Here is a 13,004-nt window from a genome sequence, read left to right as displayed (position 1 = left end):
ATGAGTTCATCTACTCGCGCGCAGCTTCTTGCGCAAGTCAGCCAGGCTTTGCAGACAGCCAGGATCGATCCAGTCAGAGAGAGAGTCACAGCCACTCTTCTCGCTTGCGTCGATGTGCTCAGCCTGGCTCAGTCCACGAATAGACCCGAGGAGGCCAGCACAAGCGAGCATCACTGGTTCTGTCATCGCGCAAAGCAAGACGGGACCTATGAGCCTGCCATCTATTCGCTACAGCTGCTCGCCTACAAAGCTAGCAATCCACGCGTACAGCAGCACAGAGATCTCCTGAGCGGCGTGCTCGACTCGTGCACAGATTGCATAAAGGCCTATCAGACTGCCAAGCAAGATGTGATCGATAGGTCAGTTCTGCGGACCTCTGCATCCCTGCGGCTACTCATCCTTTGAGTGTGTTCAGATATCTGTCAATTGGCGAAAATGAGGCAGCGATCAAACGGTTCAGCGCAGGCATGGCAGACAAGGAAAGAACGCTCATTTTGCAGGAACTCGAGACCTTGCGCTGGATCGCGCCCTCGAGTCCTAGCTCGAGCTCCGTCGCGCCCAGAGCACTTCCCACAGGCTTGTACTACCGCATATTCTGCTTTCCAGCTGCCTACCGGAATCCGATCATCAGATCGGCGATGTCAGAACAGACACATGTTGCCCTACTGAGCTCGGTGCGCAGCAAGACGCTTCTGCCGGGTCACATACACTTTGCCTCGCGCGATTTACCAGATCTGAGCGAATGGTGCTCTCGCATGATTTCTCGGTCTGCTATCAAAACAGACGAAGACTATGTGACCATAGAGACAGAAGTCAGGAGCTTGCTGGTAACAATCTCAGACCAGCAGCATGCGATCGAGAACGATATGTCACGATCACCAGCGCCGAGTGAAAAGACGCCCCTGTGGACAGTACTGGGCGCAGTACTCTCTAGATGCTCCGGGGAAATCATTCAAGCTCATCTTCTGCCGGCTTCAGCTGCCCAAGCGGCGGCCTTGCGGACGGATATCGTCAGATTTGTCTCGAGTCACATAAGCAGCTCAGACGACTCTTTCGCGACAATACTATCAGTCTGGACGCAACTGCTCATCAAACTCGCTAATGAGATGTGGCGCGACAAGGCATACCTGACTGTCTCGCTGTCCGATCTACTGGACAATCCAGCCTACAAAGCACTGCTCGCCAAAGAAGCAGAAGACGAAGCTGCGTTCACAAGTGAGAATCGACCTTACCGTGCCTGGATAATGCCCCTGCTCATCTCCATCGCGCAATCGAAGACTGCCTTCGTCGATGGCTGCTCGCTCCTCATCACAACCTTTTTCGATCATTTTCAGCGCGAGCATCTCAATGCGCGGACTCGCAACCTTGCGCTTCTGCGTCTCGTTCAGCCCCTGCTCTACGTCCTGACATCATCAGCAGAGGATTGGCCATACCGTGCGGAGCTCATCGATCTCATCGATACACGTGCTCGCGTACTTGTCAATGCTGGCTTTGCTCGCAGCAGTCACCTCGCTGCCGGTCGTGACTCCCTCACCAAGCCAGTCAGGGCATTCATCGCGTGCATCCTCGACGATGACTGCCAGAGGATATGCAGACGCTTGACCGCCCTCGCAGACTGGAAACGCGAGAACAAGCGAATACGAGATGCATCTGTAACACAGGAGCAGATCGATTGGATCGCTCGCTCTTCGCAGGCTCGCATCTGTTCCGGCCTATGGAAGGCGACTTACGATATCGTCAATCCGAGCCATGACATACTAGCCATCGTGCCACTGCTATCGTGCATTAGCACGCTTGCGCCTTTCGAGATGCTATCCGGTCCCGTCTGGGTCTTCGGTCAGCATAACGATCTCAAGCCGGTGTTGAAACGCCTCAACAGCCTACTCACCGAGACAAGAGCTCCTATGCGCGATCTTCTGCTGGACATCCAGGCAACGGAGCAGGATCACATTCTGGCCCTTCTCAAGGACAGAGAAGCTCTTACTGCGATCGTCCGCCTGATGCTCTCGCCTGAAGACGATCTGCACAATCCAGCTCAAGCTGTCGTCAAGACTGCATACGATGCTGTCACGAGAGCAGATTGCTTTCGTGCGCTCCTGCACAATTATCCGAGCGAGACCTTGTCTGCCCTCACACAAGCAACGGAAACGTTTGCGGATCACGCGCAGCGTTTCCCTGATCTTTGTGCAGCGTCAAAGCGTCTGGTCCGGTGTTACACTGATGTAGTTGAAGCGCTCTGCGATCAGGAGGACGGCTTGGTGCGGGACGAAGCATGGATTACCAGACCGGACTGTACCAACGTCGAGCAGCTTCTGACGTTCTGGCCGCTCATGTGTCATGCATTAGCTGTCATTTTCGATCACACGCCAACCTGGGCACCCAATCATACGAACGAGCAGATGACAGACTGGATGCGCGACGCTATCATATTCGGACAGCGGCTGGTCGACCAGTGTCGCTTGCTATCCTCTGTCTCGAGTCGACATGGCTCTTCTGCGCAGGCCGAGCAAGGCCGTGTCAAGTTGACCGAATCTCTCAACGAGCCCTTGGAAGCCTTACTGGCCTGGATGCGTCTCAACGATATCGTCTTGCTCGCGAGCACTGCGAGACTCACGCAGGCCATGATCTCTCGCCTCTCCGGGCAACGCATAAGGCTTACTGACCGCGTTCTCCACCGCGTCCGCAAGCTCGCAAAGAGTTTGGAAGAGGACCCTGCGAAGAATAAGCTGCTGCTCAATCAGGACCAACAACGCGATATTGTTCAGGCAGTATCGATGCACCCACTTTACGCTGCTGAGTTCTCCGATTATGTCGAGCCCGGCTTCGAAGAGATTCTTGCGCCTCCTAAAGCGGCAGTACAGCGCAGCGTGCCGCTACTCAAGCCCAGATCAACTACGGAGCCCGCAAGTGCGCCTTTGCATCCTGCTTTGAGCTTGCAGAACGGCAAGCTCGTTGCCGGAAAGCCGATACCGAGTATGCTGCCCAAGCCGAGGCCACTGCCTTCAGCAAATATCGTTCAGAAACCGATCGTGCCCAAAGGACCGCGCCTCAAGTATTCGCACAAGGATGCTGCTGCCGAACGCGAGCGACGGCAGGCAGGTCTACTGGCTGATGATTCGAGCTCGAGCGATACTGAAACGCGCGGCATCGATATCTTGTTGGGTAACAAGAAGCCCATCATCCGTCAGGCCGAAAAGGCGCAAGGCGTCAAGCTTCTTCCACAGCATCAAGTGCCAGGTCTCGAGCGCTTGGCGGTGGAAGCTGCTAGACAGGCTGACAGGCGACAGAATCTTGCACGGATGCGTCAGCAGGTCGATACAGATCCACTCTTCCGCAGCATCTTGCAATGGGACAGCTTCAGTGATGGACAAACGCCGGACAATGCCGGGATCAAACCACAGAAGATCATCGATCGCTTCAGCAGTGTTGCTCACTACCAAGCGGTCATGCAGCCGCTGCTACTCATCGAATGCTGGCAGCAGCTTGTCAATGCTAAGCGCGAAGCACACGAGAACGGAACGCCGATCATGGCTTGCAGCATCGTCTCTCGCATGTCGATCGATGACTTTCTCGAAGTTACCTGCAGCTTTCCTGGTGGCAGCGTGCCTCATAATGTCTACTTTGTCGACACCGAGATTGTTCTCATGCGATGTATGCATGATGAGCTAGCGCAATGCTTTGCAAAAGTGGTCAGCACCAAACGTCAAGGTGCAGCCCTCAATGTGACCTTTCGGTGTTCACCACGCAATACGACTGGTTGTCGTGCTCAGATGACTCCTCAATCGTCATGGCATGTGCGAAAGCTCACTGGGTAGGTCAGTGGCGTCAGTGCGTTAATTTACTGATCCGGTATTAGTCTCGGTACTACCATCCGGGAGTACATTGCGCTACAAAGCCTGCCCTACTATGAGCTGGCCGAAGATGTTCTGCGGGGCAGGCTTAAGCAAAAAGTTGCCGCTCGCTCAGATACGGTGGATGCGATTGCACGGAAGCATCAAGTCAACCAGCCGCAAGCATTTGCAATCGCTGCGGCTCTGGACGCTGAAGGGTTTACTCTCATCCAAGGGTATGCTCGCCGGTCTGTGCCTCGGACTTTGCTGATAGCCCCTACGAAGACCGCCAGGCACAGGCAAGACGAAGACAATTATTGGCCTCGTCGGTGCCTTTCTTGCGCGCCGCAAGCCCAGTGATGGCCTGCCCTCGGAGAAGTTGCTCATATGTGCACCCAGCAATGCTGCCATTGACGAGATCGCTGCCCGACTCAAGAACGGCGTGCGTGCGGAAGACAATCGCATGGTAGTACCAAAGATTGTTCGTATTGGCGCAGACTCTGCAATTCATGCTGCCGTGAAAGACCTGTTCATCGACGAGCAAATTGATGCGCTGCTCAACGACGGCTCGCACGGGGATGACAAAGCAGACGAAGCCCTCAGCGCGCTGCGACGGCAGATGGAAGAACTGAAAGCCGAGCGAGCTCAGACTCAGGACATGCTGGCGAGGCAGGGGCTAGACGATCAGGAACGAGGAAGACTAGCAGATGTGCGCAGAATTCAAACGCGTGAGATCTATGAGCTTGGCCTCAGGCTAGATGCCGAGAAGGACAAGACGGGCGACAGAAGACGGGCGCAGGATACGCGTCGTTTTCAGATGCGCAATCAGGTTCTTTGCGATTGTGACATCATCTGCGCGACGCTCTCCGGAAGTGGTCATGATTACATGGCGCAACTGCCATTTCAATTCGAGACCGTCATAATCGATGAAGCAGCGCAATCGGTTGAGATCAGTTCGCTCATCCCGCTCCGATACGGCGCAAAGCGTTGCATCATGGTCGGGGGTGAGTGCGAAAAAGCTCACAACCAGCAAGTTCACTGACGCTCCGATGCGCAGATCCCCGTCAATTGCCGCCCACAGTTCTGTCTACAGTTGCTAAAGACGCGAATTATGCGTCGAGTCTCTTCGTCCGCATGCAGAAAAACCATGCCGATGGCGTGCATTTGCTGAGGTATGGCGATTTGGCTTTGACGAGCAGCTTCTGACCCCACTGCGCAGCATTCAATATCGTATGCACCCAAGCATCTCGGCATGGCCGAGCGAAGTCTTTTACGGCGGCGAGCTGCGCGATGGTCCTGGTATTGCCGCTTTGACGGCGTCCTCGTGGCACCGCAATCCCCTTTTGCCGCCGTACTCCTTCTTGCATTGCTCTGGCGCACAGCAGACAGGCAGAAATCATTCAGTCTTTAACCCTGAAGAAGCGCGCGTAGGAGTAGCAATATTCAAGCAGTTTCTCAAAGAAGTTGGCGATGCCATCTCGGACATCCGCGTTGGTGTCGTGACGATGTACAAAGCACAGGTGTTCGAGCTGCGCAGGCTGTTCAAGCTCGCCTTTGGCGACGACATCGTTCATCGCCTCGACTTCAGCACCGTCGATGGCTTTCAAGGCCAAGAGAAGGACGTCATCATATTTAGCTGCGTGAGGTCAGGCCAAGGCTCGGACCCGATCGGCTTTCTCCGCGACGCCCGGCGTATGAATGTTGCCTTGACGCGCGCAAAGTCCTCACTTTTCATCCTAGGCCATGCACCGACGCTCAGGACAGATCCTACTTGGCGCCGTTTGATCGAGAATGCACAGGCCCGGGCTATGTATCGCGAGGTGACGGCTAACACCTTTACCAGCTCCGTCATGATGCCAGCCGTGTTGCCGACCTCGCCGATCAAGGCCCGCTCTTCAAACAGTCAGAAGGGAGCGGCGCCGGCCCTGCCGCTTGTGAAGCCGAAAGACGAGCCAGCGGCAGTCAGGCCGAATGGGCTCAGGATGAGTCAAGACGGCTCGTCTGCTCCCGTGCGCATTGTCAAGACTGAATCGAGATCAAAGCCGGATCAACAGGCGATTCTACCACCGGTGATAACGACGGTAGTGACGACGAAGAAGCGGATTCGCGAAAGCATTGATACTGCCCACGATCAGTCTGGATCCGCTTCGACGATCAGTACGACTGCGATCATCGATCTAGACGATGTCGGTAGGCAGCCAAGCAACAAGGCTATCGAGACTCGGCCCACCCAGACAACGAGCAATGGCACAGAAGCATCTGCGCCAATGAAGGGAGATTCGAAGCGACGAGCGCCGCCCCCGCCCCGCCCCGTCAATCCTTTCATCACAAAAAAGCGGCGATTGCCTTGAGCAAGCTTGATGAGGGTCGAGCGCCAAGCCGGCCAAGGCTCCAATGTCGCGTCTCGTCGCAGCGTGAGCGTGCAGAGCCATGTCAGAAAAGCGAGTCTTACTGCTCGTAGCTCATGGTTCCGAGGAGATGGAGGTGTCTACTCCGTATGATGTCCTAGTGCGAGCTGGTCTTAAGCCGCTGCTTGTGAGCGTTGGCAGAGCGGACAAAGGAAGAGTCGAGCTGTCCCGTGGTCTGCCGATCTACGTGCACTCTTCCCTCTCGGATCTACGGTCTAATGACCTCTTCGATGCTGTGCTAGTGCCCGGTGGTGTAGCAGGTGCAAGGACAATCTCGTCAGCTCTTTCTATTTTGGCACGAATGGAGCTGAATGAAGCGACAGATCTGATCAGCATGTTCAAGAGCTGCTCAAGTCACATTACGAAGCTGGCAAGATTGTCGGCTGCATCTGCGCTGGCTCTCTAGCAGTCAAGACGTCTAACATCGCTCGCGGCAAGACGATTACATCGCATCCAAGTGTGCGAGATCAGCTCGAAAGAGGTATGTATCGTGTTAGCCCACCATGCTGCACCGCTGAGTTACTCCCACTCAGACTACAGATACTCGGATGAGAGAGTCGTTGTCGATGGCAATTTGATCACCTCACGCGGTCCAGGCACAGCTCTGCTGTGGGCTCTCACGCTTGTGGAGGCGATGTGTGGCAAGGCAAAGCGCGACGAAGTAGCAAGTCCGATGATCGTTTCTGCTCAGCTGTAGCGAATCACCGAGATCTGGTTGTATTCGCATAACTAGTTGTACAAACGAAGAAGGCCATCCGCTGTGTGAAATCGCCAGAGATGAGCGCGAGATCAGGTGCGAGTCATACAGCTTGCGTACATTCTTTGGGTGTGCGATGGTCCTAGGCAGCAGCAGTAGTGTTCTGTGTCGAGAGATAATCCTCCATCTCTGCGTCAAGGTCTTCTACCGTCTTTGGTGCTCGAGCAACGCGGCCGCCACGACCGCCGCGGCCCCTCTTGCTGCCTGTTCCGCGCTTGGCTTCGGTGCCGTTGGCGCCTCCCGATCTACCTTTGCTCTCCTGACCGCTGTTGGTAGCGCTGTCGTGATTGGACAGTCGAACAACAGTTGACAGGCGAGCGAGAAAAAAGAGAAGCATTTCAATGAGCATGGTGTTCGGGAATCGCGCGACTCGACATTGCTGCCTCGCCGTTGCCGCAAGGAAGGCCAGTAGAAGCGAATTACCTTGCTTTGGCTGGTGCTTGACCCATGCGGTCGGCTAGAGGCTTAGCGGGCGCCTTGAGGGGGTCGACGACGATCTCGACCTTCATCTGGCGCTCTGTGAGATCGCAAGTACGCAAAGGAAGCAAAACAGCGAGCGTCAGAAATCTTCTCCTGCGCGATGTGCCCGAGTCTGATCGTTTTGAGATCTATAAAGTCCACGCGCATGGCCTCGGCGTGTCACAATTGCGCAAATGCCCTCTGGGAGTCCTCGAGTAGGCATGTGAAAGCCTGACATCCCGCCAAGTCGAGCTTGCCCGCCGATCGAGCGCAGCGATCAAGTCTAGTCCGGCCTGGTAAGACTGACAAGACCAGGGCGTGAAAACACATTCCCTCTGCCAAGCGTGGCTCATGGGTAGCCTGGCGGAAGGGATTAAGCTTCGCTTGCTTTATGCAGCAGTCACGACTTGACTGAGCGCGAGCGTGACATATGCCTTGCGTGATCGATGAGAGAGGCCATGCGCGTGTAGACTTCCGGGGTACGAGATCAGACGAGACATGAGCGAGAAATACTGACTTCCGTCGACGAGACGCTTATTGTAGCTCTGATAGGCCACGGTAGCATCGCCTCGCTTGGTGAACTCGATGGTAGCAACGCCTTTGCTCTTGCCTTTGGAGTCGTACGAGAGCGAGACGGACTTGCAGGGTCCGACGGTCGAGCTGAAAAGCTCCTGCAGAGACAGGAAGGCGCCGTTCAGCGACTGCAGCCATCGTCTTGTGGCGACCGGAGGCCTACTCTGATCTGGTTCTCGGTGACGTCGTCCGGCAGGTTGCTGACGATGATCTTGTGACCGTCCAAGCCGCTGGGGAGACCGACGGCGCCCGAGCCGGTCTGACCTTTGGCGGCTTGCTTGTTGGACGCAGGAGCACTGCCAGCATAGCGATCACGAGCAGACGGGGCAGAGGGTGCAGCGCCGCCCGTTCCAGCGGTATTGCGAGGTCCACGACCGCCTCGCTTGCTCCTGTTGTTCTTCCGCTTCTCAGCGATGACGGTATCGAGCGGTTGATCAATGTTCATCGACTGCGACCATCGCACAGCATGACATCAGCCTCTGGTCCATTATTCTGGCCTGACTCTGCCCGGGATGTGCCTGGCATGACCTCTCCTTGGATGATCTGGTCGCAGACTAGATGCAGAGCGGGACTCGATCCAAAGAGAGTCAGGTCGGCCATGGCAGGCTCGACAGGTTCGTGCAGACTGCGTTACTGACCATCTTGAGCTTCACTCGTCTGTGGACTTGGCTCGCTGGGGAATTGTCTGGCTGGCGGATGAGCTCGAATGGGTGCTGACAGCCTCTGCCCGCCTCGCGATACCCCACTCGGCCCACATTCGTTGCGGTCGAACGCGCTCTGCCTGCAGATGTCAATGCAGCCCGGCAGCGATTTTGCGCCTCGCTACGGGCCTGCTTCACCTCTGCCGTCACAATTAGGAGCATCCCAAGCTACGCACTCAACAACAGCAGCACCCGCGTTGAAGCGAACGTTTGACGACGCCGCAACGAGCCAGGGAAACCCTGCGCGAGCAAAGCGAGCTATGAACGGCAGCGCGGCTCACAGTGAGCATGTCAAGCAACAGGACACAGCTTTGGTATCGCCTTCAAGCTCCAATGACAGTCTCAAGCCTCCCAAGAACAATGAAGGCGTGCAGATACCGCCTGCAATCAGTGAGCTGCCCCTAGACGGCACGATCAGACCGCTCGAGGCGTCTATGCTGGGTCTGGCGCCGATAGACGAGTTCACGAGAGAAGTCGCCGATTGGATATGGGCCTTCACGAGGACTCTCGAGAATGTAGAGGCAAGCGGTCTGCATGCCTGCGTCGATGCGCTGCTGAGCAACAACGAGCGAATTGCAGATTGAAGCAAAGCTAGGCACGCTGATAGACAACCGTACACAAGCGCGCATCATCTTTCCCGTCGCTGTCGAGACGAGTACGTCCATAACCAGGCCGGTCGGTGACGAGCTGATGCGGTCGACCAGTCTTGACAGATGCAAGTACCTTCAGATTCGAGAGCAACATGACAGTACAGCAGCATGGCTTCTACAACCAAATGCTCAATACTCGCTTTGCAGAGTCCAACAAACAGGAATACGACGGCGAGCGGATACAGTATGTACATACGAGGCATCTCGACAGCATACACAGCTTCCCCAGCGACAACTTTGCCAAGCTCCGAGTGACCACAGACCAGAAGACTGGCCAGGTCGTTCCTAATGGCGTCATCATCAAGCGTAAAGTGGCGGATATGAACGTCTACTGCCCCAAGCGCTCCTTTGACTACCGGATCTCGGTCAGCATAGAATCGCCCAGTAAGCTTCGTCATTGCTTGTTTTAGGTTCTGCCTGACGTTGTTTACGCAGCTGTCATGCCTACAGATCGGCCTAGCCGTCAAAGGTACAAAGATCGCTTGTCTTATCGGCATCAGATCACTCAGATCGATCTAACGCAAGTCAAATCACCAGAGACAATAGAGCCACGGCACGAGCTCGAGCTAGAGCTCACACCGACAGATTTGATCATGCAAGAAGGCGCAAAGCAAGCTGCGGGTCAACCAAGTCTGTACAGAGACATGATCCAAGTCTTCTTGAACAACATCAGAATGCTCGTTCGCAACGCGCCTCACTAGGTCTGATCTGGCTCTGATCTGTCTGCACCGAGCGCTACGAGCACGCACAAGAGATGATATCAGTCAGAGGTAATTAGCCTATCGAAGCAAGACGAGCTCTGTCTGCCGAGAGCGCTGCGCTAACGATCCGCGCTACTCTTGCGATCGGCTCGATCCGCGTCATAAGAAAGAAGACGAAGCATCATCTGCGACGTTCGCCTCGGCAACGTCGCGATTGAGATTGGTGTAGCTCTCTTTGATGCACCGTGGCGGTCTGCATAGCCAGCCATCTCCTGATGATAGCTCATGAGCATTAACAATGATTGGCGCGGCGCTACAAAAAACACCAGGAAATAAACTACCAGGAAATAAACAAGTCGCGTCTCGTTGGCCACCACTTTCGTCAACTGTTGGTGCAGAAACATTGCAAGCTTGCCAGCCATCTGCTCAGCCAGCGGATATATAATTGCACTTTTCTTCGACATTCCCTATCACGCAAGAGTTGGGGCTAAAGCGCAGAGCCAGACTGAGAGTCATCAAGAGGCGCGAAAGGGATTGTCACACTACTCTGGCAGCATCTGGCGATCAGTGTACCACTGGCGAGGTTCGTCTGCGGGCTCTGAGCTCGTCCGTCTTGATACTGACGGTCGTTGTAGAACTCTGGCGACTATCTGGCGAACAGCTGACGGCACTGGCGAATCATCTGGCGATATACTCTCAGCCCTTCTCGGCCTCGTCAGCCGTTCGCTCGAGCCCGACTACAAGAGTTTGTCGCTTCCAGCTCCGGTGTTGGCTCATCGGCAACTGTCTCGAGCGGCCTGCTCGCCCTACCTCTAACCCTTAGAATACACTTCTGCCTAGCAAATTTATGAGCCGAATTAGGGTTGGCACTGGCGGTGAGATTTCGCTAGGAGAGGAGTTCCCAGGTCTGCCTCCGCTATCGGTCCTCGAACACTTGCGCTGGATTGCAGATGTCAGACCGGGGACTTTGCGGGCAGCGGTTGGTTTCAGTGTATCTGGCCAACACTGCACGCAGAAGAGATCTGCATCTGCTTTGCCTCGCGCCTCCCCTCCTCGACCGCCCGATGGGCACTTGCACGACTCGACTCATCTCGCACATCGCGCCAATCCCGAGCACACATATCAAACGCTGTCATCTCTAGCGCAAGGCACCCACTCGACAATGCGATCAGCGAAAGTGCGTGCGAGCCTTGTCGCACTTCATCCACTTATCACAATCTGTCGACTACTTGACGATTAGTCACGCGCGCTCTATGTCGGATAGATACCTCATTGCGGGAATGCAGCTTTCCCGATTTGTTTTCAGCAGGATCGCAAAGGTTTATCTTTTCGCCGTGAGAACGGTCACCCTTGTGCGAGGATGAGCCGAAATGAGCAAACAAGAATCGCACCAGAATCATGAGCGAGTCTCGGAACGTTCGTCGTGCAATGATCTGACGCCGCTTGAGCGATGTCAGCTGAGCAACGTACGACCCCTCCCTTGCTCTCGTCTTTCACGCTAGGTAGAATGTACTTCGTCGCGCGTTGGCTGGCGCAACGCTCCAGATTGTACGCGTCTGTCTGATGTGAATGGAGCTCAGTCAAAGCGCTCAGCCGATGAATGTTCTCGTCCAGCACGCCCGTTGGGGGTAGACGCCGCTCTACTGCTGTCTTCAACGCCCAGCTGAGCTCGACCGTGTCGTCGCTGGAACCTGCAGCAGGCGACCACCAACCTGTGGGACCTCGCAGCAGGTCAACCGTGTCCGAGCGAGCTCGTTCTCGCGGTCGCAGCGCTCATCGAGAGATACTCAGCGCAAGTCTCGTCTCGTCTCAAGAGTCGCACAACAGAGATCCTGAGGCTCCATCTACATCAGCGGCAGGCAGACATTCATCTGAGGCCTCAGCGCACCCAGTAGCACCTGCCAGTCAGTCGCCCTGCTTCACGTGCAGAGCCGAAGAGGCTCACACTTTTGCTCAGGTCTCGAGTACTCTTTGGTAGCCGACAGTGCAGCTAGCGGCAGCGGGACAGCGCCACAACCGCCGATTACAGAGATGTTGTCTCAAGCAGAGTCAAAGCGCAAAAGATCAAGCGCTGGCTCGCCTGTTGGCGACGAACAACGCAACCCCAACAGACTTACTGACAGTGCCAATGCTGACGATCACGACCTTGCTTCTGATGATGAAGCGACCTCTCAACTCGACGTGGGTCGCAAAGGCATCAGAATGAACAGCTATGGTCAATTGCGAGACACTGTCGCATCCCCCGCTCAGCCTCTTCATTCAGAGACGCGTGTACACGGAACGCCCACTCGCGGTGGTTCACAGTCGCGCAGCCAGGCCAGTCCCCGTCGAGCCAGAAATGCAGCTTCGCACTATCCAGCGCTCAGCCCAGCAAGCACGATTCAGCTGAGCCCTGCTGTCGCTCTGACGACAGCGAGACGACACGTACAGGTGACGCCTTTGTCGACGCCTGATTCTCTTCTGTCGAGACATGGAGGGGATATCGAGATCGGTGTTCCCTCGCCAATAAAGCCCACAGCGGAGCCGTCAAATCCAGAGTCATTGCGAAGGAATGACAGTCTCTCGATGTCGGGAGATGACGAGCTATCGGCATACGAGGACGAATTCCATCTTCGTAACGTCCGTTCCAATCGTCCCGGCGGCAATGCATTGGGCGCGGCGGCACCACATGCTGGTCTTGCTTCTGCTAGCGCAGCAGAAGATGCTCAAAGTATCGTGGCTGCTCTCGAGCAATCGCAGGGAGATCCCGAGCACAACGCAGGCAGCACTGGCCCCGTGGTGACTTCAGGAGATAGGCCTGGTCACACGACCACAAAATTGGCAGTGCCTAGGCTGCCGGCTAAGAAGCAGCAGCAACATCACAGCCCTTCATCTGGAGGCTTGCGGGCGAGCGAGTCGGACGACGCTCATGCTCAACCTGTGCCG

The 13,004-nt window shown here is 55.7% G+C and overlaps 4 protein-coding genes across 4 annotated transcripts; 3 read left to right on the top strand and 1 right to left on the bottom strand.

Annotated features, from left to right (window-relative positions):
* L969DRAFT_14904 (uncharacterized protein) lies at positions 1 to 6,181 on the top strand (the record flags this gene model as incomplete). The annotated part of the gene is made up of 6 exons (XM_014714929.1): positions 1 to 359; positions 416 to 3,811; positions 3,857 to 4,066; positions 4,116 to 4,834; positions 4,888 to 5,002; positions 5,050 to 6,181. 6 exons carry the CDS (start codon positions 1 to 3, stop codon positions 6,179 to 6,181), a joined length of 5,931 nt encoding a protein of 1,976 aa, XP_014570415.1.
* Positions 6,182 to 6,260: 79 nt separating this feature from the next.
* Positions 6,261 to 6,935, top strand: L969DRAFT_92132 (uncharacterized protein; the record flags this gene model as incomplete). The annotated part of the gene is made up of 3 exons (XM_014715802.1): positions 6,261 to 6,514; positions 6,562 to 6,719; positions 6,772 to 6,935. The coding sequence occupies 3 exons, from the start codon at positions 6,261 to 6,263 to the stop codon at positions 6,933 to 6,935; spliced, it is 576 nt and encodes a 191-aa protein (XP_014571288.1).
* Positions 6,925 to 8,707, bottom strand: L969DRAFT_57494 (uncharacterized protein). The gene is made up of 5 exons (XM_014715801.1): positions 8,666 to 8,707; positions 8,191 to 8,475; positions 7,972 to 8,125; positions 7,419 to 7,512; positions 6,925 to 7,273 (listed from the first exon to the last, which is right to left on the bottom strand). The coding sequence occupies exons 1-5, from the start codon at positions 8,666 to 8,668 to the stop codon at positions 7,078 to 7,080; spliced, it is 732 nt and encodes a 243-aa protein (XP_014571287.1). The 5' UTR covers positions 8,669 to 8,707; the 3' UTR covers positions 6,925 to 7,077.
* Positions 8,708 to 8,820: 113 nt separating this feature from the next.
* On the top strand, positions 8,821 to 11,319 carry L969DRAFT_44481 (uncharacterized protein; the record flags this gene model as incomplete). The annotated part of the gene is made up of 9 exons (XM_014715800.1): positions 8,821 to 9,256; positions 9,315 to 9,383; positions 9,433 to 9,762; positions 9,814 to 10,058; positions 10,112 to 10,148; positions 10,246 to 10,330; positions 10,478 to 10,662; positions 10,715 to 10,824; positions 10,903 to 11,319. 9 exons carry the CDS (start codon positions 8,821 to 8,823, stop codon positions 11,317 to 11,319), a joined length of 1,914 nt encoding a protein of 637 aa, XP_014571286.1.
* Between the last annotated feature and the right edge of the window lie 1,685 nt (positions 11,320 to 13,004).

This window comes from Mixia osmundae, assembly GCF_000708205.1.
Source record: "Mixia osmundae IAM 14324 unplaced genomic scaffold scaffold_1, whole genome shotgun sequence".
In the NCBI taxonomy this organism is placed as follows: domain Eukaryota; kingdom Fungi; phylum Basidiomycota; class Mixiomycetes; order Mixiales; family Mixiaceae; genus Mixia; species Mixia osmundae.
This window is presented reverse-complemented; position numbering and strand designations above follow the sequence as displayed.

What these genes read in the sequence shown, in the direction of transcription:
- L969DRAFT_57494 (XM_014715801.1), bottom strand. An exon ending in TCACCGAGAACCAGATCAGA is followed by an intron (nt 8,126 to 8,190) that starts GTAGGCCTCCGG and finishes CTGTCTCTGCAG; the next exon opens with GAGCTTTTCAGCTCGACCGT. An exon ending in CAAGCACCAGCCAAAGCAAG is followed by an intron (nt 7,274 to 7,418) that starts GTAATTCGCTTC and finishes CAATCACGACAG; the next exon opens with CGCTACCAACAGCGGTCAGG.